Source organism: Drosophila pseudoobscura, chromosome 4 (assembly GCF_009870125.1).
Source record: "Drosophila pseudoobscura strain MV-25-SWS-2005 chromosome 4, UCI_Dpse_MV25, whole genome shotgun sequence".
NCBI classification, from domain to species: Eukaryota; Metazoa; Arthropoda; class Insecta; order Diptera; family Drosophilidae; genus Drosophila; species Drosophila pseudoobscura.
The window spans coordinates 29,067,203-29,092,057 of record NC_046681.1 but is presented as its reverse complement, the minus strand read 5'-3'; the positions used below and the strand labels follow the sequence as shown (position 1 = coordinate 29,092,057).

General features: G+C 41.6%; 2 protein-coding genes across 4 annotated transcripts in view; one reads left to right on the top strand and one right to left on the bottom strand.

The window, feature by feature from the left end:
- The window catches only part of dcma (decima), a 28,324-nt gene extending 4,519 nt beyond the window's left edge, over positions 1-23,805 (top strand). Inside the window, exons 1-6 of one of the 3 annotated variants that reach the window (XM_015180961.2) lie at positions 1,421-1,531; positions 6,064-6,411; positions 13,332-13,498; positions 18,874-19,010; positions 21,241-21,417; positions 21,748-23,805. In XM_015180961.2, the coding sequence (XP_015036447.2) occupies positions 6,325-6,411; positions 13,332-13,498; positions 18,874-19,010; positions 21,241-21,417; positions 21,748-21,860 (681 nt within the window). In that variant the 5' untranslated portion in view covers positions 1,421-1,531; positions 6,064-6,324 and the 3' untranslated portion in view covers positions 21,861-23,805. Of the gene's footprint in view, positions 1-1,420; positions 1,532-6,063; positions 6,412-13,331; positions 13,499-18,873; positions 19,011-21,240; positions 21,418-21,747 lie in introns of those variants that run through there. The other 2 variants (XM_033380143.1, XM_033380144.1) reach the window with 2 other exon arrangements.
- On the bottom strand, positions 1,036-1,530 carry Taf12L (TBP-associated factor 30kD subunit alpha-2). Its single transcript, XM_002132911.3, has 2 exons — positions 1,379-1,530; positions 1,036-1,325 (listed from the first exon to the last, which is right to left on the bottom strand). The coding sequence occupies exons 1-2, from the start codon at positions 1,508-1,510 to the stop codon at positions 1,074-1,076; spliced, it is 384 nt and encodes a 127-aa protein (XP_002132947.1). The 5' UTR covers positions 1,511-1,530; the 3' UTR covers positions 1,036-1,073.
- Positions 23,806-24,855: the final 1,050 nt, after the last annotated feature.

Sequence of the window (24,855 nt, the reverse complement as noted above, 5' to 3'; positions counted from 1 at the left end):
CACTTCGCTTGTGGCTTCTGTACTGGTAGAACACTCAGAGATATTACCCCCCACACATCACACATACTGAGGTGATTCCTGATCCAATATGAAATCGGTTTAAATGCGCCCCAATGTGTCGTTCCTGGATTATGATTGCGAATGTTTATAGCTGCCAGCGAGGGTTGATCCGAATTCAATGTTTACATTTCGAGTGCGCCATATCTGTATGTTTATTTCGTAAGAGTGTAAGGAAAATGGAGAGAAAAGAATAAACAGCTGTGAAGAAGACTACCTTGTATCCAAAAAGTTCTGCAATTCCAGATATTCCATTCTATCCTTTAAGCAAATATAATATAAACTATAGTCAAACGCTTGCACAATTATTTAAACATACACAGATCAGATCGTGCATACAAAAATATGTGTGCAAGTCTCCAGAATAATAGTTTTTGTATGAATGAGCGAGCAAAGGAAGAGAAAAATGCCTCTCCTTTCATGCACACACAATGTGCCTTTGGCCATGGCCAACAAAAAATTCGTTATGCAGCACCAGAAAATCACTGAAAAATGGTGCTCTAAATTTTCGTCTTAGTCTGCTCTTTTTTAAAGAAAAAAGTTGAATAAAACCCCCAGTTACTTGTTCATGTGTGTAAATGGGAGCATTTTGGGCCCTGTCATTTTTATGGCCCTTTAAGTTTATGTCGAGTAATTCTCGGTTGAAAGGCGAATCTCGAGAGTGCGGCCAAGCGTGGCCAAGACGATGAACGTTTTGTAGGTGTCGAAAAGCAGCATTAAAAGCCTTTCTGTGGTCTTGACAGCGGTTATTGAGTTTATTAATTACTTAATCATTTTAGACTATTCAATTTGAAAGCTTTAGAAGGGCATGGCTGGTCACCTGAATTTGTGGGCAACATTTAAAATGTTATGTAGTCAGGTAATGATTTCTTTAAGGAACACACAAAATTATCTCTGCACAGCCTATTTAAATGGATTGACTAATAATTTTCCTGGAAAGTGTGTTTAAAAATGCTGGCAATAATCTTGTTTATGGAGTCATAAGAATTGGCTTTTATTTTATGATTTTTACAATTTTAATGTTTAGATTTTGACTGTTGAGAAGATTTTTTGGGAACCTTTATGTTGTATTCCCGGTCGAGGGTGCGCTCCAAGACATCTTTGCTTATCTGCTGATAAGGGTTGAGGCACGCCTTGACCATCTTTTCGCAGACATCCTCCACAAAGTTATCAGCCATTTTGGCAAACAGATCCAAAGCGTGATCATCCATTGAGGACATTGGGTCGATGGCTTTGACAAATTTAAGAAGATTCTCCTTGCTGACAATCTGCGAAAAAAATTCGTTTTATTATCATTTAATAATAAGTACACACTACTCACATCGCTGCCGATTTCGCATGATTCGTCACGGGCACTGAGGTCATCGCCGGTGTCATCGCTGGATAGTTCGACGATCACATCCTCTGGCTCATAAGAGTCGACGCTCTCGTCAGAGGAGTAAATGTCGTCCATGTTTCAATGAATTAATTACAGGTAGGTTATCGTCCATGTAAACTGATTGGGGAGAGCAACAGCTAGAACTAGTTGGAAATTATAAGGTCCTCGAAGTGAAATTGATACATCTGGAGCCATTGCATACTTATTGGGGCACACCTCTCCTTAGACTTGAAACTTTCTTTTGGTGCGTTGGCTTTCTGAACTCTTTTCCCTCTGGCAGTGCCATAAATAAAAGTTGTAAGTCGCGCTCTCCGCACCTGAATGGCAGGTCCGCATTGTTGCCGCAGTTTCCCTTTTCCGCTGCGGCTTTTCCTTTGGCCTTTCCCGCTACTTCACTTGTTCGTGAATTGCGCTTTTGATTTATGTTCTGTTCCTGTTCTTCGTTTCACATGCTTCTCTTGCAAATAAATATCAAAAAGCAACAAATTGTGGCCCTGCTATAAACGACCTCTGCTTAAGCCTCAGAATCTGGCAGACGGTGACGACGGCGACGACGACGACGATGTCGCACTTGGAGCTTAATTTTATGCCAGACCTAGTTCGGGGGCAAGGCCAACACGTGCCCAGGTGTCCTGCCAGCCTATTATGCTGTTTGTTCTTTTCGCACAAACCAATGAACAGTGGGAAAAACAACGAACATTTTTGATACAATATTTGTGATTTGAAGTATAAGAATCAAAGTAAGAAGCAAATGTAAAGAATGTTTAAAGATCTATAAATGAACTAAAGGAAAGCTGTAACCTAGTATTTATCCATCCGTATCTAATCTAAAACTACAATTTTCTTGAAACGGTTTTACCTGGAAGATTTTAACAGAGTTCTAGAAGTTTCCTAAACGATTAATTTTCTCCTAGAACACCAAGACCCCGAGGACATACTATGGACTGTTTAAGTGAACCCAGTTTGTATGAAAATTTGTATTCTAATCTCTTTATTGTTTAATCCATAGTAACATATTTTATTACTGTCTAAAATTGTTTGCCGTTTTATTTTGTTTCGCATTGCATACTTGGGAGATGCTTCTGGGTGTCCTCGGCTTAATAAAGTCCTCTACTTAAAGCCAACGACAATGACTTTGTGCGTATGTCGCTAGTCAGATGAAGGGACGGAGGAGGACGATGTGGACGCCTCTTTGGCCATGTGTCACACATCCGCATCCGGTGTTGGCATTGGCATTAGGCCGACCGTGCCCCTGCCGCGGTTCCACCCTGGCGTCTGTCGTTTGCCGTTTCCGGCATGCGACTCTTTTATATCGTAGGTTTTATTTGCTCTGTGCACTCTTCTGCCACTGCCATAGCCACAGCCATTTTTGCCTGAATTTTTGTTTCATATTTTGGTCTGTGGTCTTTTTTCCTTAGCACAAAAAGTAAAAAGCATTTGCTTTAAGTGTTCCAAGTGCCATAAATTGCACTTTGTCAGGGCCTTTAATCGCTCAAGGCCCCCAATCAGACAGCCATTGTGACTATTTTGAATAGAATCCTGTCCGGTCGAAAGAGGTTAACTTCCTCTAGCAAGCATGACTAGCACATGGAGAGTATGTATGTATTGGAACGTACATATGTAGAATTTGTCACTTGTGCGGTGCTGACTTTAGTTTTTGGTCAACCCTTTTGAGCTTGGAGCATGGATAGTGGGTTCCCTATAAAAACTATGGCATATCGTGAACGAATTTTAAATTTTCATGAAATCAAGTATTTTTTCAGTACAAAATGATTTGGGCCTTATCAAAATTGTAATTATCATTTTAATTTTAATTTGGTTTGTACCAAAATCACTTAAGTGGTTTGTCTTTCATACTTCCATTCTACTCTTTGCAAAGAACAAGCTTTGGAATAAACTTTTTAACAGTTTTCCAGCTTTTGCTCTCCAAAAGTTTTTCCCACACCCACATAATCGTACGAGTATCATATGGATAAAGAGGCCATGAATGTTTCACCCACTTTCTTTTTATGAAGTGCTAATTTGCTGTCGTTGTTGGTATATAAAAAATGATGGCCTAAGTTGCCAAAATGTTTGAATTAATCACACAGTTGTCAAAATTATTCAAATGTCTTTTATGCCAGAATGTGAATATGAATGTGGGTGTACAGACATGAATAGTTAATACAAATGCCATGGCATTTCCGGTCCTGTGGCTCAGGCTGCCTCCTACCGACTGGCTGACTGTCTGACTGTCTGTCTCTCTGTTGGTATGTTCCCGCCCCAGCTTTATATATTGCATGGGTGTAATAAAGCTAATGAGTTTCTGCCATGTCTGGCCCAGTCTCAGTCCTGAACCCGGACCTGGGACCCAGACAGAGGCTAATTCCCAGTCGGTGGCAACATGCACTCGCATTTGCAGGCTTGCTGCCATTAAGAATGGTTTTATTTTACATGATTATGGCATTTTGCTGTTATGTATTTTACACATGAATAATGTATGCCTCGTATTCAGGATCGGAATCAGAATCACAATTCGAGACAGAGTCACAGTCCCACAATTCTCATTATAAACTTTTGCCACACGCTGTAGCTGGGGGCTCAATTGTATACGTATACGCCTCGTGTCTGCCATTGAAATTGATTTAAATCGGAGGAAAGACACTCTCTTGAAACACACACAATTTAACAGAACTTCCATCTGCATCAGATTCGCATTAATGTTTCGTAAATGCAAAGAAGCAACGCATTAAAATTTTTTTTTTATTTAAGTTTTTTTTTTTAATTACACTTAACGGTCGTCGAGAACGGTGGCAAACCCGAATGGATACAAGGTAGAGGAAAATGAGCAGAAATCCTTTAATAGTCGTGGCGCCATTTCGTCGGCAGCATCGTCGCTTAATCCTTTCGCGGCATATTTTCCAACGCGTCCCGCGACTTAATGAGGCGCATTTCCATGCCGAGCACGCGGCTTTCCATCTCCTCCTGCCACAGCTACGGCCAAAGCCAAACAATGAGTATCCTTTGCCGGAAAATGTGACTCTAAGCCAACATATACACGCACACGTCCATTGCCCTTATCTGTTGCAGTTGGCAGTACGCAGGCCGGAGATACTTTTAGTTGGCTTACAGGTTGCTAATACCCACATTTGTGAGGCAAGGGCATTCGACAAAATGTTTCCAGAAAATATGAAAACTGTGAACTTAATGATGGAGAATCCTCGCTTTTGGCTTAAATTTAATTTGCAAACAGGAAATTAATTTTTATTGATATTTATCTAAACAGTAAACAGTGTTAATAACCATTTGAGGAGGTATGTGATAATCACAGAATAATCTACTAGAATCTTTGAGGAAATTGGTAAATTGGAACATTGCCAAATATTGTATATACAAGAAAAAGAACATTTTATTGGGTATATGGTATGGCCCTATATTTAAAATCAGGATAATAACTGCGAAGCCATTAATTACTTATGAATAACAAATAACTTAATTTCCAAACAAAGGTTTCAATATCAAACTAAATGCCCTCGGCACTTTAAAACATTAAACAGATATTTCAACGTTCTTCCTCTACAGATATTTGAAATGCAGCCAAAAGTGGGAAATATTTTAATGAAAATTAATTCGATGATTGAATTGAAATTATCTTCTTTTTTCATAACAATTCAAATTTGATTCTGAGTGAATTTATGGAAACCTTTCCTTCGAGCTCACTGCAGGGAATGTTCATGGCTATTTCTGTTGCTAAATTGAGCGACTTGACTGGCTGCAAATAAAGCACGGACTGCAGTCTTGTATCTTCATCTCTGGCAGGGCTAATAGGAAGTTTACCGCCGGTCCTAGCCTGAATCATTTGTTTGCCTTGCTTTCCTGCCTGACGTTGCCTTCAGTAATGTTCAAGCTCCGGCTGTTGCTGTTGTTTTACTTTTAATGTAATTTCATCGTTATACATGAAAGCCAGTGTCATGGGAAAGGTTAGGCTTGCAGTTGAGAGGTTTGCCTGGAAATAAATAGAGGAAAGAAAGCTTAAAAAGACCTCATTGGCTTTACCTGCACAGTGCAACAGGAAGAGTGGAATCTAATTTCATTTCGCTTGACTTTTAGTTTGACATTTCGATCAAAAGGGAAAGGAGGTCAGGATGCAGTTAGTGAAAATGGATGAGAGGTGAATGGAATCAACCGGAAGCTGGTCGCAAAACTTGTGGCCACGTAGCAGCCAATTCAGGTGCTCAAAGGCCAATGAAGTGCTAACACCTAAAAATGCCAAAAGCGGTTCTGCTGCCAACTGTCGCATCCGGTGCGATTGTTGGCTCTATTGCGATGCCGAGTCCCCAAGCAAAAATCGATATCAGGGCAACAAAATGCAAAACTAAAATCCATCGGAAGAACGAAGGGTAGCAAAGTGACGTACCGGAAATCGGCGGTTCAGCACAATCCCCAATCCCAATGCCGATCCCCCGATTCCCAGTGGCTGAGGTGCCGGAAAGGCGTGTCGATGCGTTCCGGTGTCACGAGTGGCGTGTCGCATATCGCTGGCATATATGGCTGCTACCCGCCATATTGGTTATGCAATTTGATTCCAATCTCTTTTAACCGCGCACTCACTCAACTCACTCTCAATGTTATTTGTTTTCTACTCGCAGATGGTCATTGGCTCACGTGATGTGATTTGAATAGAGGTCCCGGCTAAGTGCAACAAGCTGCAATTGGCAATTTGCGTGTTGTGCGGCTTGCTTTGATGGATTTGCTCCAATTGGACGTTAGTCGGCATTAAAAATAAGGCCACTTTTCGGTTGAATGCAGCAGAGGCGGCAGCAGAATCAGCCCCCGCATCAACCAACAGCACTTGCAACATCTGCAGCAGCAGCAGAAACAACGGAGGCAGCAACCGCAACAAGAACAACATGTTGACAACACACCATTTGCATCATCTGCACCATCATCGAGGCAGCACCGCCGTGGAATTGGACAAGATCACGAATCTAAATACGGTGAGTGTTGGAGTTGGGGTCCAGGAAACTGGATCTGGAAACTTCTCTCTAAGGAACTGGTTTATGTTGAAATTGATTTTACATCAAAGATATTGTTTTGAACTTTATTTAAAATACCCTTTGGCAACGCGCTTTTATAGTATGTTTCTCTTTAATCAAGTGAATTCTATTTCAAATGTTGATTCCCATCGAAAATCAGGAGACTTTGAGGAATACCGTAATCCTTTGCCCTAAAGTTTCCTGTAGGAAAGGAAACGTATGGCATTCCCTTCAGTTGTAGCCTTAACTGATTTCAGCAGAATGAATTTAAACATGGCCAACTGGCAATGGAATAGTAAAAGCCGTGCCAGGTCTGAGAAAAATCTGTCATTTTTCAAAGCAACTGCGTGGCAGCATCCGCGGAGGAATAATAACAAGATTAAGGGACAACATACATAAGAAAACAAATCCATAATTTCGATATCCCGACCATATGATACCCTTCTCGAGGATGCATTACGCTTCAGCAAAAACAGTACCAACATTAACACAGAGACTTTCAATTGAAATCAATCTGAATCTGCAACCAACGAAAGTTACTCTAGCTCTCAGAGTCGACCCCTTCACTCTACGTGTTCAGAGTATAACAAGCATCCGTCATGCATACGAAGGAAGCTGGCTCACAAAGAACAGATGGGGCTTAACAGATGATGAGTGTTATTGAAGGGATTGCAGGGGTAAGAAAATGAAAAGCACCTAACCCTCCCAGTGCCATTTAAAACGAGGCGCTCTTGACCATACACAAAAGTTGTCTAGCTGGAAAATGAAAAATGTGGCTGTGAAAAACGAGAGGGCAGTGGGAGGGCTCAACGGGTGGACTGGCAGCGAAAAGGAAAATGTGAAACACGTTTATTGCCATTCATTATATTCTCGCGAGCTGTTGCGCAAAGTAATGAAGCACTTTTATATGAGGCAGCTCCTCTTTCACGCCCACACCCACACCACTCAAGCCACTGCCAACATGTTTTTGCTTTTCAAAAACCCAGGACGAAAGGGGAACGTGAGAGAGCCCAGAGTGACGAGCGCTGCTGGCAGTGTGGCTGTTAAGAAAAATCGCTGGCTGTCTTGGCCTAGAGTGGAAATAATAATTTTGGGAATGGCCACTGCAGTTTACCATGGTCCAGTGGGAGGTGGGAGGTGGGCAGTGCGTGTGTACGTGCGTCCGTGCGTGCCATAGGAACTACAACCAATTTTCATTAAATGAGCTCTCTCTGTACCGCCAATACATCTTCATTAATTTTGAAATAATGTATGGCATGTTTGTGCAGACTATTGGTCGACTCTTCTGTCTTTTTTCGGGGATGGCAGCCAGACCACAATAAAAACTGAAAACTTGTACTTAACTTTACCGGCGAACATTTGTCTCATCCTAAGGGCAAATGAATGTGGGCTTCCCCTTTCTGGAAGGAAGGGGAGCCACAGAACAGGCTAGAAGGCCTTCGGCAAACAAAGGATCGTGTTCAAGGTCCACACGCACACATTAACATTCGTGACTTTTGTTGGTCCGGGTCATGTCACTCTCAATATAGTGGAAAGGTATCCGCTAAGCTGCTCCCCCAGCCTGATTGTCAGTCAGCTTGATTGATAATGTAAACTGAGCAGGACACCCCCACTAGCCATCCGCCATGCGCCACTCCAACCAATCTCATCATCGTTATCCCCGGCTATTGAGTGCGTATCCGTCCATTCGTCTCCGAACAGAGGCAGGGAACTAAGATTCGGACTTGGGTCTAGGCGAACATCTTATCGATTTTGCGGCTTACAAGTTCTTGTTATCACTCACGCAAATGCCCCAAATGGCCAATGAAATTGTTACTTTGATAGGAGTTTGCCCGGGAAATGGAAATGGTTTTCGAATAAGGCGCTATTGCCTTTGATTATTTTCAAGTAGGAAACATTTTGAAAGACATTAGCTATTATTCCAAGAACTTGGATATACAAGATAATACACGGACAACATCTGTACATACAGATGCTAAAAAAAGTTAAAGGTTTAATTATTTCAGATTTGGAAGAAATTTAGATTTGCTCCAAAGAAATGAGTTCGCTTTTTTCCTTAGCTGGTGCAACAATTTGATTTTTGTAGCAAATACTTCCAAGAACTTAAAGGGATTTGAAAATAATTTCCACTGCCATTCGATTACTCTGAGGCAGGACCCCAAAGTCCTGTGTGTGATCCGACCATAACAGTTGGCCCAATCCAAATTGCTTTCTGCGGCAGCGAGAGTCGAGGTAGGTGGTGACCCCCTGTTAACGCCACCGTTTTACCACATGAGATCCAATGGTTGTTCGGTACACTTCTCTTCTTTTATTGTTGTTTCTTTCCCCCCACTAGAATGTGGCTAGTAGAATGAGGGAAGTGTACCAACTAGAATGTGGCCAGTAGAATGGGATAGGTGTTTTGCCTGGCGATTGCTGCCAGACACAGTTGACCATTCGATATTGGCCATGTGGGTGGGACAGCTGCGGCATTGTGTTGTATTGTTGCTAGCTGCCCCATGTTGCATTCAGGCTGCCTTAGAGCTGCTACAACCGATTTCGAAACGCTGTAACGAACCTTTGTTGTGCCCTTGAAGAGGGTATTGTGCATTTTTCAAGATGATTAGAATGGTGTGAGGCAGGCTCGTACTGCCATAAGAGCCGTGCTTCGGCAAGGGTATCTTGTGCTTCGGCTAGCCTCCAGTGTTTGTTCTACTTTGAGGGGGTTTTGGGTAATGGGGACTTGGGTTCTGCTGCCACCTACCGGCTGCCTGTCGACTGTTGAATGGACAGTTGGCTAGTTGGCTGCTTCCTGGGGCCTCCTGCCAGTTCGATTGTAATTATTCTACAGTTCAACTTGTTGGTTCGCTGCCTAATGCGTTTTGCCATTGCACTTTGTTAGTTCTAGCCCCTGTCCCTGTACTGGGGAATGCTCTCCCAGTCTCTGTCTCCGTCTCTGTGTGTGAGTGAGTGTATCTGTAAGTGTCTGTGGGTGTCCCTGTACATTCACAGTTGGGCGATGTGAAAAGCGCATTAGCAACAAGCCGTTATCAAAGTTTTTGCAGCTCGTGTTGCAAATGGTGCGTGTTATTTATTAACTGGAATGGAATATCAGCTGGGCGTGGCACATCTGCTGGCCCTGTGCAGACTAAGAAGGACTCTCATAATCTAAGCTGCCACTTTTCATTTGAATTTACGCAACGCTGTCTATTACAGAGTTTCATTTGGACCGGACCATGTCCCTAAAAATGGAAAAAGTGTGTAAATAATAATCTATACCGTGAGCTGAGACATTTTTAACACTAATGTGAGAATCAGGAATATAAAGCCAGAGTTTTGTTATCATATACATATGTTATGTATGTGTATGAGTTCTCATATTCTCAGACTAGTCTCATGTTTATGCGACGCACTGTAATCGTTCTGGCCATTGTCACATTGCTGTTTTGGCTCTGGGCAAAATGCATTCTTCAATGTGCGAGCATCCAAAGGACTCTCTCTCTCTCTCTCTGTCTGTCTTATACATACTGACATGTGGACATGCCCACACAATCACTTCGTTACAAACGCTGTCTGTTTTTGTCTCTGTCGGTTCCTCTCTTTTGTATTGCAATTTTAATTTCCGCTTTCACTTTGTCTAGATTCAGTTTTACTCGTCGTCGTTTTCTTTTGTGTATTTGTGTGTTAGCTTTCTCCCTCCCCCTCTCTGGGGCAAAGATGAGTACGCGTACGAGTACGAGTATAAGTATGAGTATGAACATGAGTATGAGGACTGACATCCCATCTCATCTCATATCATTTCCCCGAACTCAGACCGCTGGGGGCTGTCTTTGTCTTGGCATTGTGGCATTTGCGTTTTTGCTGATTTACACTTTCTTTTGGTGGCAGGGCGCGGGAGTGAGTTTTCCCTGCCACAGCCAGCACGTAGTACATGGATTGTGGCATGTGGCATGTGGCACGTAGCACGCATGCAGCTCCGGAGCCTTTTGTTGCAGGCGCAGCGGGCAAGCGCCGGCAGCTGTTTTTCAATTTTCCGCCTCAACTGTTGACGCAAAAGTAGTTCAAAGTGGTTCCATGGAATATACTACTCGTACAACCAGATGAAAAAGAATAATTCATGAATATGCATGTACCCCCTCCACGCTGCCCCATCATTATACACACACGAGCACGAGTAGTATGTACCTTCATTACGGGGATGTACATCTTTTGTGGCACACATTTCAGCTGACGGTTCCATTAAGGCCTCGGCACGGCGCTTATTACTGGACAGCGAGAAACCAAATAACGCGGCAGAAAAACGCTGTGGGAATTGAATTTCCCTCGGACTTATATGAATGGCAGCCGTATGTTCTCTTAGGTGTATGTCCAAAGGTGTGTTTTTGTGGAACGAGCCAGGTAATTTCAGAAATTTTCTGGGGTCTTTTATACCCAGTGCTGGGGAAGACACGGGTATGTTATATTTTTGGTGAAAGTCAACCCGATCATTTACCCACTAACAAATGGTATTCTCTTTGAGGATGGATCGACTGTATGTAGAGCTATAGTCTGCCTATATACATAGCTGTAGTCATGATCCAATGAATGTTAAAGTTAGATTAAAGAAAACAATCTCTTCGGGAAAGTTGCCGAGTACCAGGTACCTGATGGTCGCATTACGAACTATCGCCTTCTTACAGGTTTTGTGCTCTGGTTTAGCACTGCTCGTTGGGCGCACTCTGGTGTCCCTTTTTATGCCGGGACCAAAGACGACAAGCGTTTACATCTGGGATTTGCATGTGCTGCATGAACTTTTTGCAATTCTGGTTTCCCCAACTCGGTTTTGGTTGCGTCTTTATCTCAGCCGAGATTTGAGCGTCATATAAAATTTATGCGTGTGGCTTTTATGTGCTTACACCTATGTATATTGAGGTGTTTGTGCGTGTGTGTTTGTGGCTGGCTTTACTAGTGTTATATGTTTTATGAGCCAGCGGCCCTCAGTGGCCTTGGCTCTCAGGTGGCTGAAAAAAAAAACCAAATAATTAGGATAGACAACAGAGACAAACATCACTGCTGGGACTCCTTGAGCCAGGGCTTATTAAAGTTGTGGATGAAATATGGCAAAGATTCCTTTTGCAGAGGACTTTATTGGAATTATAAGTGAAGTCCTTCATTAGGTGGAATGAAGCTTCACTAATGTCCTCCATTACCAAACCCTCCACTGGCTCTGAGATTAACTTTTTCATTGAGTTTACTGGAATAGACTCTCCTCAACATAAACTTACAATATAGCCGCATTTCGTCTGTCAATATTGAACAAGTTCAAATCGGATCCACCCAAAAATCCTGCCCCACTGAAAAAACAATCAATCCAATAAATTTTGCCGCACAGGCAACAGCTGATGGTGGAAAAGTTTTGCCTATGCCCATGCTTTGGGAATGATTACAAAGCCATGGCCCCGCCCATAAGATCCGCCCCAGCTTAGAAAAGTTTTGAGGAAATATCGTACTGGCAGCACTTTCAATAAGCAATTTGGTTAAGTGCTGCCTCTGACACTGCCTCTGGCTCCCGATGCAGCTCCAGATCTGGCTCCGGCACTGTCACGGCACGGTCCATCCTCCTTCTTTCGGCATTGTCAAGCCAATGCCATCAATATGACTAATCATGCATATATTTCATAAAGCTGTAAATCCTCTCAATCTCCCAATCCTCCCTTCCAGAAATCGCACACAGCTGTTGGCCCCAAATTGAGTCAAGCCACAGAATTCACTTTGCATTCGCAGTGTGGGCGTTTCAGGCGTTCGAGGATTATTAAAATTACGCATACGCCGCGTTTTAAATGAAGTGCCCGACCAGATATAGAGAGGAGGTGGGCCGTACTGCTACGTGGAAAATGAGGTTGCCAGAGTCAACCATTAATATTTAAACGTGCTGCTTAAAATATATGTGGGCGTGGCACGCACACACGTGTTTGTGTGTGTGTTTGGGGGGGGGAGATTGGCATTGGATTTGTGTGAGTAATGCGGAAAATTAGGCCTATGACTGACTTAAAATTAACTTGGCGGAGGTAGCAAAAGAAAATTTAATTAAAACAGAGCTGCTATAGGAAATACTGTTGCTGATTGATAAACTCGGATTGATTACGCTTACTTGGAATTAAATAATAGGACCTACAGCTTGAAAAAAGGATAATGCTTAGAAAAGTTTATCTGAAACTGAAAAATATCCCAAACATAAACATTTCCCATTACAAGGAACTCCTACTCCAATATTCTATACCAGACCCTATCAACATTTCGCAAGTACTCAAAATTTGTTTAAAGACAAGCCAATACCCTTAGTTAGTGCCCAGAGTATAGTCTGTAGTCAATAATAATTGACTTAATACACTTTTCAGCAACAGCTCTACCCTTCTCATACAGATCCATGAGAAGGCTAACCAACCCTAGGAGCAGTAAAAGGGAGCCATAATAATCCTTGCATTGCCGGGCATTTTAATTTTTATGAGCCCGATTTGGCCGCAGGCAAAGGCAAAGGAATTAAGGCTCGATTGCCCGATTCATTTGCCGCCTCCGTTTCGGCAATGAGCCGTAAAAAGGGCAGCAACAAAAACGACAGCAAAAGCACCAGCAGCAGCCGCCGCTTCAGTTTTATCTGGCTGGGAAAAGTCCCAGAAATTTTCTTTGGCTGAACGAGCAGCCGGGGCCGGGGCCTGAACAAATAGGCTACTGCCTGCGGTTGTGCAAAAGAGGGTTCCCGGAGCCTGTTGGCTCTGCATAAATTAAAATATGTAATGTGTTATATGCCTGGTCTAATAGAGAGCTTTGGCATAAATTAAGCATCAGTTGGCTGTCGTTGACCCTGGCTCTATGGCTAGATGGCTTTATATACTGATGATATATACTGACTGGTGTACTTTCAGCTCATCGTGGAGATCAACAGCCATGTGGCACTGTTTCGCGATATGCTGATACACGTGGGGCAGGCCAAGGATTGCCCCGAGCTGCGCGAGAAGATACGCAAGCTGCGTCGCACCTGCGTGGAGGCATTCAAGCACACCGCCCAGATACTCCTGCCGCAGGTCAAGAGGTAAGCACATACCATCTGCCACCACGCATCCTCCTATCTAAACAGTATTTGGGTACACTCAAGGGATCGCATTAACATAAACATAAACAGAAACGTGTGTGTGACATTTTAGGACCTTCTTTTCCATTTCCTTTTCCGTTTCCGTCTCTCTATCTGTATGTGAGTGTTTTATGGAAATGTATGCAAATCTAATTGCAGTCAAATTTACTAGAGAGCCCAAAGAATGATGGATGAAGAGTGCTGTTTGTGCTGCGGGTACTGCGGGCGAAAAGGATAACATAAATAACAATTTGTTGGACTCGGATTGAAGCCAAGCCTCCCGGTATGCTCTCGAAATGAGTTAGTGGCTGACTTTGAAATTCAATTTCAAAATGCTGTATAATTTATCAGCTGTTTCCTCTGTAGAGAGACGGGAGAGCAGTGTGGGGCAGGACCCTCCCCTTGCTGAACAGCAAAAGTTAAGCCGCTTCGGAAGAGCGCAATGTTTGGTAATTTTTTTCATTAAAACCCATGAAAGAGAATATGTGCGATTGCAGCCATGAAAAGTATTGTGTGAAGAAAAAAGTTGTCCAGCAAGTGAGCACTCGTACCAGCTGCCACCGATGCAGCTCCCGTTTCGGTTCCGTAGAATTTTCAGTGGTCCCGGTCCCCCAGCTCTGGGCTGTCTGTTTACCGACTTCAATTTATTGATTTATGCCCTGGCTGAAGCATAAAATGTTACAAAATTGAAATCCCATGTGGATGCCACACATGTGCCATTATCGCACCCCCAAAACTGACAGAGACAGAGCCAGAGCCAGATCCAGAGCCAGAGAGAGAACTTTTTTGTTAACAAACAACTTGAGGAAAATTTCATATACATAAAATATTTGTAATTTCCGACACACAATCCATAGAACGTGCTGTCCTGTCAGAGTGTTGTGTGTCTGTCATATGCTTTTTTGGGGCTAGAACTTTGGAAGCACACCACGGCGGCATGTGACAATGTGATTTATTATCGAGCAGACGCTTTAAATGTCACTCTAGAGTCTAGAGTGGAGAAATGTCAATAAACCGATACGAGCAGTCGCATCAGCATTTCGTCAATATGTATGCTCGTAGGCAAAAGTGCAGGACCCCAAGGAAATGGCAAAGAATGAAAGCAAAAGCAAGAGTAAGTCCGGAGGAAACGACAGTTAAATTGATGATTGGCTTGCAGTCAGCCAGAGCAAAAACAGTAGCACAAAAAAGAGATTTCAATTAATTTCTGCTTTATTGACACAAATGAACGACTCCGAAGAGCAGCTTGACTTCTCGTTCTCCTACTTTTCGGGATATCATTGAGCAGGTTCCTTTTTCGAATGGGCGCACATGGCGTATGAGTGACGACAATGAATTAGCGAAGCGACAGAGGCTGCTGCTTCAAGGTCCTCCCCAGCCAGGGCTGAAAGTTAAATTGAAAGTAAAAGTAAAAGTTAAAAAAAGCAAAATGTATGCTCCCAAAAATGAACAAAAGGGAGCAGAGCAGATATCGAGTGGAGGAAGCAAAAACTTCAGACGCAACTTGACAATGACACAGCCAAAACTTTCAGACAGTGCTTCGTTGTTTCGTTGTTTGGTTGTTTGCTGCTGTTTTGTGTGTTTGTAAACACATGCATCACATACATGCATGTCAGGCAGCCAAAGTCAAAATAAAACTCAAACGAGAGAAGGCACACAACAAGGAAGAGAGACAAAATAACAAAAAGCCAAGAAATACTTTAAGTTGGTAGTCTCGCCATATAGAATACTGAATACCCTATGCAGTGCTGGAATCTGGAGTGCAGATTTTGGTATGGTTTCCTCCAGTGAACTTCATACATTTTATAAGCAAACCGCAAAGTTTGATTTATAATAACTAGAAGTCCCATTTAGCTCCAACTTGTATGGTTTCCTTAGTCAAACATCATGACAAAGTTGTAATACCTGGTGGACCACACGCTAGCAAATGATTTGGCTTTCCCTTTGAGAGCGCGAAAGACAGAGCAAAAAGCTCGACTCGGCTCGGCTCCGACTACCTTGGAAGAGACACTCTGACATTCGCTTTGCTCGAATCATTCCCATTCCCATTTCCACTTCCACTTCCCCATCCACCTCCAGTTCCATTTCCATTCCCGAGGTTGGAGAGGGTGGCAGCACTTTGCCGACTGCCTTAAGTGACTGATAGTTGTTTGCCTGGTTGTTTGTTTGCCCAGCCGTACGTACATATCCTTGGAGGCGACGTTCGGTCCATTTCCCGTGTTTGGGTTTGTCTTCCTGTTATCTATCCATCTGTCTATTTGCCTTCGCTTACTTCGCATTTATTCTGCTGTTTGTCCTGTAGTTATGTCCTGTTGGTAGTTGTTGCTAAATTACTATCGCCATCGCTGCCGTCGCCTCTGTTTTAACTACTGTCTTCGCCTTGGATCTGCTGTTTTGACAGCACGTTAGTCAACAAAATCGCCAGGGTCTGGGGTCTGGTCTCTGGGCTCTGGGCTCTAAGCAATCCCGTCTGCTGGGCAATGCAACGTCATGTTTGTGTAAGCGCATTTCCTCTCTAAATAATACTCGGACGTCTGCTCGGAGTTCTCCTTACTTGGCATTAGTCTCAGTGCAGTGGTGGCACTCCCACGGCACACAATTGCTTACGGCCTGAGAGAAGAGCATAAGACAAGGGGTGTGCCCCTCGGGTCCCTATCAAAGCCAAAGCCAATCTCATAGAATTCGTCGATGGCGTTGTCTGCGGCTATGTGTCGGAAATTTTATATTTCCTGCATCTGCTGCGACCACGGAACAGTGGGACAGAAGCGGGAAAAATGTGCATAAATGTGAGAGATAGGAGAAGTGGTTGACCCGATTAAGTTTTGTTAAGAGTACGACAGCAGAAAGGATTGTGGAACCACCTTTCCCTGATATACTTTTTTTTACTCCAATTTCTCAATTTTCCATTCCATTCCATAGTCCTTGGGCTTGGTGCTTTGCTGCTCCTTCTGTTGTATTGTTTTATTGTCGCTGTCGGCAAATTCCGTTTATTATTTCGACACTTGATGCCGGTTCCGGGACACCGGATGATGTGCTGTGGTCATGTTAGTGAAAATGACAGAATATTATTGAAATACTGAGCTCCCGGAACATCGGCACACCACCCCTGGAAGTGGGTCAAGTTTCGAAATTACTAGTAGGTCCGCAGATACGTGATGTAGCTGAAGACTTTCATTTTTAGAAATTTTTTTCCCTTGGATGTCTGCTGTTGGATGGACAGCATCGTAAATTGCGGCAATTTTAACAACTTTATACAAGCTGCAGTTAATAACTTCGATTGGGCAGACAAACGGCATTGAGATACTTTGATAAAAGCGCTTTATGAACCTCCCCCTGCGTATATTTGTGTAATTCTCCCCAAATTTCATTGGGTCGTTTCGCTTTGGGTCTAGCATTGGGGAAAAAGTAAAAAATATTTTACTGTTATTTGCAATAAATGAATGTAACGTCCGGACTGTAATCAAGACCAGCTGCTGACAATGGTCTGCCCGTACCCGATTTTCCTTCTTTTTTTCCTTCCTCTGTTCTGTTCTCTGTCCTTCGCTCTTTGCCTTCATTTTTTCTGGGGGATTTTTGGATGCTTTGCAGATTTCGTTTCGTTTCTTCAACTTATTATTGCGATATTGTTGGCGTTGTTGGTGTTGTTGGTGAAAATGACCCACGTTAATGTCCGCGCACCGCAATCTGCCAGAATAACGAGAGATGCTCCCTTCCACAAAGTAAGAGTGAGATGGAGAAATCATTAAAACATTTGCTCTCTGGCATTTACAGCTTGCAGTTTTTCACAGGAAATCGCTTAGCATTAATTTGATTACATTTTAAGCATATTAAATATCTTGAAAGTGTTTCTTTTTTGTTAGCTTGGTCGAATATATGGTATCGTTTAATATAGCAATGTCTTAGTATCTTTACTATTTAGAAGGAATATTTTGACATTATCCGAAAGATTTACTTTGTCTGGCATTCCGCATCATTATTTTACCCAAGCAAGCGTAATTTTTTTCTTTCGGTGGAACAAAAAGTATTTACTTATTTGTTGAGGAAATTATTAATAATACTAATAGGCTAAGCAGCATTTGTGCTTCCCACGTATAGGAGACTTTTTGCTGAACAAAAGCCGCACTCAAAATAAAGATTGTGCTTAGCCTACTCCACCACCAATCAACTTCCGCTTGAGAGCCCAACGAACCCACATCTAAATCGCTTTAAGCTGAATCCTGTACAAAAACTCTCCCACACTTTTAGATGTACGGACCCATACACACGCACACACGCACACACGCAAGACACCTTGGGAAAGATTAATTCGCAATTTATTTGCTTTAATGCCCGCCAGAAGGAGGTCAGAGTCGGAGGCGGAGTCAGAGGACACGGCAACACTTTCAGTGCCGGTTGGGATGGCGGGTAATTCTGGTAAAATATATATTTCTCATTTCCAGCTATGCGGCACCGCCCGCTCCACCTCCACAGAGTTTAGGCAATGCAAAAGTAATTTTCAAATTGAATTTATTCCTGTGTTGCTGTAAATATGTTTATGGCAATTTATATTTGTGTCCCATTCCCCCCCACTTGGACCTGAGTTTTGGATACCTACCCCACTCATAATTGCCCTGTCTGCGTGGCAGTACTGCTCCCAAAACTGGAATTAATGTCAACTAAGCAGCAATTTGCGAACCGACTGTAAATTCCGAGTGTTTTCCAAATGAGTTATGCCGCTCGTACAATTGCATAAATTATTCAGGAAGGTAAAACTTGAAATTGCTTTCTGGTGTTGATCGTAGATTAGACAAAATTATAGTGTACTCATCGCCCAGTTAAAAATTGCGAAAAATGGAACACTATATGGGATATAATTTCTCTAATGCTAAATAAATTGAATATTACTATGTCTTAGCTGAATCCTTCTTGCTTCAGTAGTTGTCCTCTTATTTATTTTCCATCGCTTAAAATCCATCGCTCGAAAAATGTAATTCCTGCACGAGAACATAAAGTTGAACTGCAGATTAAACAATCGAAAATATCATTTAAAAGTCGAACGGAAATGAATTAGTTTGTCGCCACTTGATGACCCTCGTTCTGAGCTGAGCTCTCACCCACGACATAAAAAATGTCATAAATTCATATAAATTTCATTTTACAATTTTCGCATGCAATTTGGCGTGCCACAAATGTGGCCCACACAATGCGGCATTCCAGTTCTGCAATATCCCACACCCACACATACACACACTCACAGACACATACATACATACATATACATATATATATATATATACATATAGCGAAAGAGAATCCTGATGTTCACATTACCTTGCATTGCCATTGTTTTTTTGCAGCGCCATGGCCGATGGCATACTCACCGACAACCCGCACTTGGTGCTAGTGTTCTACATGGCCCAGTTATTCCTACGTGAACTTGTGAAAAGTTATCGTCTCATACAGGTCGTGCCAATGGATATGTCGGGCTATTATGGTAAGTTTAATTCCGCACCAACGCACGATTTGCCCTACATGGTGGGGCACCCATCTGGGGTGCACTGGGGACTGGTGGGGTTTGCGTTGAGTTTTGGTTGGGTTGCTAGTTGGCAGGAGACATGTTTCAGCTGTCGCCTTGCAGTTGCGGGTCATTGAAAATTTGCTGTTGTTAGCAAATGTCAAAGTCAGACAAGGACCCTGGCACTTGGAGTTGCGTTTGGGGCTACATAATTGGTACAAACTGGGTGCTTTCGTTGCCAATTGGATTCAGTGATGTTGAATGCTTGCGAACATTTGAAATCAGTTTAGTTTACAATTTATCGTATCCCAGTAGCTAGTAAAGGAGCAAGGTTAACTTAATTAGTGACCAAAAACGTGTCTTACAGGCTTCCGTCAAATGTACAAACGTTAATTGATAAGTACTGAATACTGACTGCCATTTCGAAGTTATTGGTATTCGATATTACTCATGTTTCAATATTGCACTTTTGTGAAAGCTCTTATTCTTAATTTTTCTTTAGTTGGGCTCGATTTTTCCTAGGATTTTTCAAGGATGCATTTACTCGTTCGATCGCCCACTCACCAAACAGAAACTCGTAGGAGCACACGTTCAACAATTGTTTGGCAGTGAAGTTGCATTCCACTCGAGTGCCACTCGCTCTGATTGGCATTCTTTGGCCATGTTTAATGTGGACGTGCGAGTGCAAATATGCACTCGAACGTGGACACGGATTCTGACTGATTTGTGTCCGTTCTGACCATGGTAACTCCAATTGTCGGGCAATACAAATGCGAATGGCAAATGCCAATTGCTGATCATACATTTTTAAATTGTAACCGCTGCACTGGGGCCGGATACCCGCTGTCAATACGGCGAGAGAGTGCGAGAGTGCGAATAAATATTTACAGAGTTTCTGCCAGAGTCAGGTTCGGGGCTGTTGGTGCTAGCCCTGTTGGTGCAGCGAATTTATGGCCATCTCCTCCCCATCCCCATCAACAAACAAAATTTCTGCAGTGCCAGGCAAATGCCATCACCGCAGAATAAGCTATAAAAAATTCAAAAATTGAAAACAATTTTTTTCTCTGTTTTTCTTTTGTAATTGCCAACAAAAATATTCACAATCAGTGGGGAAAAGTCTGCAGGGGGCTGGGTGCCTTTATGTGGACCTTTAATTATTGCCATGCCAGCAAAAATTCATTGCATTCCAGTACTTAAGTCGGGCAACAACTGGGGCAACTGTAGGGTATTGCGAGCACTCGCTGATACCTAATAATAGGCTTGAATTATAGAACGAATGAAAAACAGGAGGAAAAATAGGTCGGTCTAACTACCAATCAATCAGTCTTATATTATACATCTTTACGAATACAACATACACTTGTTTGCTAACAGTACAGGGTATCAAAAGTATCAGGCAATGAAGGCTGCCATTGTCAACCCGTGCATTCAATATATTTTTATTTTTTATATGAATATTGCATATACAACAACATGTCTGATCGAATAGATTTCAGTGTATTGATGTTTGAATCTCAATAGTTTTTGAAGTGACTGAGATTTTTCATCGATTTTTCATGAAGATTGATCGGAGAGACTACTGATGGCTGTATATGCAGTAGTCAATCAAAGACGAAAAATGGAGAATTTTGTATATTTTGTCGAGTAAAAGTTTAATTCATTGTAATTGAAATATGTAAAGTTATAAAATCTGTACATCTATATAATCCATCAAATCAAAGTCATAATTGTTTGACCATTAAATTAGCCAAAAGTTGGTGCCAAAATAAGTTTTGAGGGTTGAAACAGTCAGAGAAACAAGCATCAAAATGTACAAATATTTACCCCAAACAGAGAACAAATCTAATGAAGCAACAAACGCAAATAAATAAATGTTAAAAAGGAGGATGAAAAGCAAACCTCAAAGAAAAATGTTTGCATAAAAATGAATGAAACAAATAAATGCGAGTTCTTATTTGTGGCTGTGGCTGCGGCAAAGCCAAACAAAATAATTCATTTTATTGCATTGCAAAGGAGATTTGTGAATAGAAGCCCGACTTGCGGCATCGTTGCTCTGTTCCGGCTTTGTATTTGTGTGGTGCAGTTGCAAGGAAGCAGGGTAGTGGTAGTGTAGAGCAGGGCAGGGTACGGGTACGGCAACCACTTGACTGTGGGATGCCTCACAGCTTATCACTTTATCCTGATTTATGCCTGCTTTATCGCACCACAGAGAACCGCGCGGGGCCCTCGAACCTGGGGAATGTCATAAGCCAAATATTGTTGTGCAAACAATTTACGCCCGACTTCAATGAGGAGGAATTGTGCAGCATCACAAAAGACTCACAGGACATTGCCGTTCTACTCTCCGAACTGCAGGAGTACATGCCACAACATGAGGCATATTTGGGTGAGTACGCGTATGCGCAGGCTCCCTGTTACTTCTGCTGCTGCTGCTGCTGCTGTTGCACTGCCATCGTCGTGCACTTTGATATTTAGCCAAGGCCCGGCGGTAGTGACACTCAGCGGAGACGAGACCGGAGGCCGTTGGGCAAACAAAATTGTATAGCATACAAAAAAGGCCAAAGCGGGGACGTCGACGGCGATGGCGATGGCGACCCAGCCATTAGTGTAAATGTGTTTCTCTGTTTGTCCTGTTGTATTCTGTATTCAGGGACTCACACAGCCTCATTCATTAATCAAACTAAATGCTGGCTACTCTTTCATTTGCTGTTTGCAGAAAGGAACGCAGCCCTGGACACCACTGGACCCTGGCAGGCCAAGAGGCGCCAAAACTATATCTGCAAGAATATGAGCCTACTGTGCTGCGTCTCAAGGCCCAACTATCTCTGAGAGCAGGCCGACAGTGTTTAAGCTCCAGAAATGGTTCCCAAAACACAGCCGCACTCATACTCTACTTATATCAATTACTAAGCTAAGACTAAGATATATACCATATAATACTTACCAATAGAACAGAAGAAGGAGAAGAAACAGAGTCAGAAGAAGTTTCAGAAGTGAGCCAGAAATAAAAGAAGGATCAGAGGAAGGAGTTACCCAATTAGCATTGTACTATAATCAAAGGAAGTGCAAAGGACGCAATGTTTATCTTCGTGTGTATAATCAAAGTTAATTATGCTGCATATACAATATTAATGTAAAACGAATTACAAAAAACGATATAGATATATTCATATATAGAGAATTTCAGCTATTAGAGTTCAGCAAACATTTATGGAGAATACAATTAGCATATAAAGCCAGTTAAGACTTTTTAGGCCTGTAAATGACAGTCACTGTAAACTTACACATTATTTATCATATACTAAAGTTATCTAAATACATAAATCCTTGAGTTAACATTACGATTAGGCTGAGGCTGAGGTCGGGCAGGACTTGGTGCTGGGAGCAAGGCAGTTAGGTTGTAGTTCCATACGAATATGAATGTAGCCTTCGTAATTAAGTTGAAAGCCTCGGCAGGCACGTGCTAAAAAAAAAGCAATAAAACACATTCTTGTTAAATCAAACACTGAAACATACTACTTAGCAAATAGAATTTTATTCGGAATGTCTCTAGGTTTCTGTTTGATCATTTCAGGGTTTTCAAAGCACAGTACCTAAAAAAACAAACAAAAAACAAAAAAACAACAACAACAAACGAGCAACATGTGACCAATGAAAATATAACTAAACAAAGGATGAACAATCCATTTTATTCAATCAAATATTCATACCATTAAATATAATAAAACACAAATCCCGTGGACAGACATAAATAAGCAAACAATAAATTTCAATCAACAAAGTTTTTGTAAATTGAAATGAAACAAAATTAGGTTCCCGCAAAAGTTCAAAATAATCGCAACACGTTTTCTCAAGTAGTCACAAAATGAAATAATATTATGGGTCAATTAGTAGTGTTTTGTGGAGGACTTACAGCAAAGTTCCTCCGTTTTCCGTTTTCCATTTTTCAGGTATTCGCCATATATGTATTTAAGCTGACTTTCCCGCTTCCCCCATGCAAATGTAACGCATTTATTTTCATTAAACTGACTCGACGAAATGCTGCCTGAAATAATAAAATGCAGCAGTCGGTTGCAAATGAATTTATTGCAAGGTCGAAATGAATAATTATGTGTTTATTGTGTGTTCGGTTGCATTGAGAAGGCATTAAAATAGTACCAATTATATTTTGTTTTGCAAATTAAAATATGCTTTTAAAGACCGGATAAACTCGGTTTGATTTTAAAAATTCACGTGCATTTTTGTTCCGTATGTTCTGCATACTTAATGCCAATTAATTGAACGATATAAACTGAACTGCTGGGAGCTGGGCAGATTTCAGCATTATAAATCAATTTTCAGGCCAAAGAAAAACAAAAATCTCTATCGCAAACCGCGCTGCAGCAGACAATGGAATTGTAAAAGTCTGTAAGAATCCCTGAAACACAATGAGACAAGTGCATGGCAAATTTTTGTAAAATGTTTGAGCTCAACAATGGATACAAACATATATATACCTACTTCAACTACTACGAGAAAAAACAGAGTACAGAGAAATTCCATACGTATAAAAAATATAATAATATATATTTATTTATTGATTCGATTCGATTGTAGGCATAAATCAAACACCAAACAAATTTACACGTCTTTATAGAGGATAGAGTTCGATAGAATGTTTATGATATTGATAATTATTTATCTGTATATGAATGTATATTGCTTAGATCGTTGAATTAAGTATTCCATCAAACCAAATAAAGCAACAACTCGTGATTGTTATATGATATTCATATAAGGATTATCTGTATGTATTTACTAAATGTTTGTTCTTGTTGTTTGCAACCAAATGCCATTGAGAAGCAACGCGAAAACTCACACAGAAACACTAGCAACAAATAAAAACCGAAAAACAAAACTGGGTACCAATCAAATATAAATAAAGCTATTTTTAGAGAAACAAAAACATAGAAGGTTTTCTTTACTCTTTACTTTCCGTTTCCTTTAAGCCTTGAACAAATCGAGGAAAGACTGCTGTTAGCAGCAGCCCTTCTCTGGGGCGAAAAGCGTTAAATTGCGGGCCAACGTGTAACGAAAAATTTATTATACTTCATAAAAGAGCGATTAATGTTTATAGATGTGATTTTATCACGAAAACCCATGCCACGATATAAGGGTATACGAGTAAGTATTAAAACATGGGGATTTTGATGGTGGGAATGGGTGTTACCACTTTCAGAGCACTTTCAGGGTATTCCGTTTCAGACGGTTTGTTTAAATTGGTTGATTTATTTATTTTATATATTCTAAATAGGTGAAGCTTGCTTAAAAATGTTATTAAAGAGGTTAAATCACCTTTTTCCCCAAAGAATCAAATTATTCTCACCTCAATAAATTCGACCATTTTCTTTTCGTTTTTATTGTTCCACGTAATCCTTATATACTCTTCTATATGTATTCCCATCACATCAGCTGTATAAAATGGCTAAGCTAAAATACTTCAGGGCCTGCCAGGCAGGCTACGTGCCAAGGCATTAAGGGCCAGCCAACGTGTTCGACAATAGATACGTCTTAATCAATCTTAAACTGATGTCAGCTTCCTAAGAAGCCTTCTTCGTGTTTATTTTAAACGCACTTTCAGGCAGCTTCAGATAAGCTCAGTACTCGCGGAGAGTACACAGATGTAGAGGGAGCTCGGTTTAAAAGTTGCAGCCAGGAGCCAGGAGGCAGGACACCGGCAAATGCAAATTGCATGGTCACGTAGGTACGGCGTCAAGAACTCTATGTAAATTAGTTGAAAAAGTTGTACGAAAGCGTGCTTGCGATTGCCTTTTGATGTGGTTAC

Coding starts and splice junctions, on each gene's coding strand:
- Taf12L (XM_002132911.3), bottom strand. CDS start 1,510: ATGGACGACATTTACTCCTCTGACGAGAGCGTCGACTCTTATGAGCCA. Junction 1,326..1,378: donor CATGCGAAATCGGCAGCGAT/GTGAGTAGTGTG, acceptor TTTTTTTCGCAG/ATTGTCAGCAAGGAGAATCT.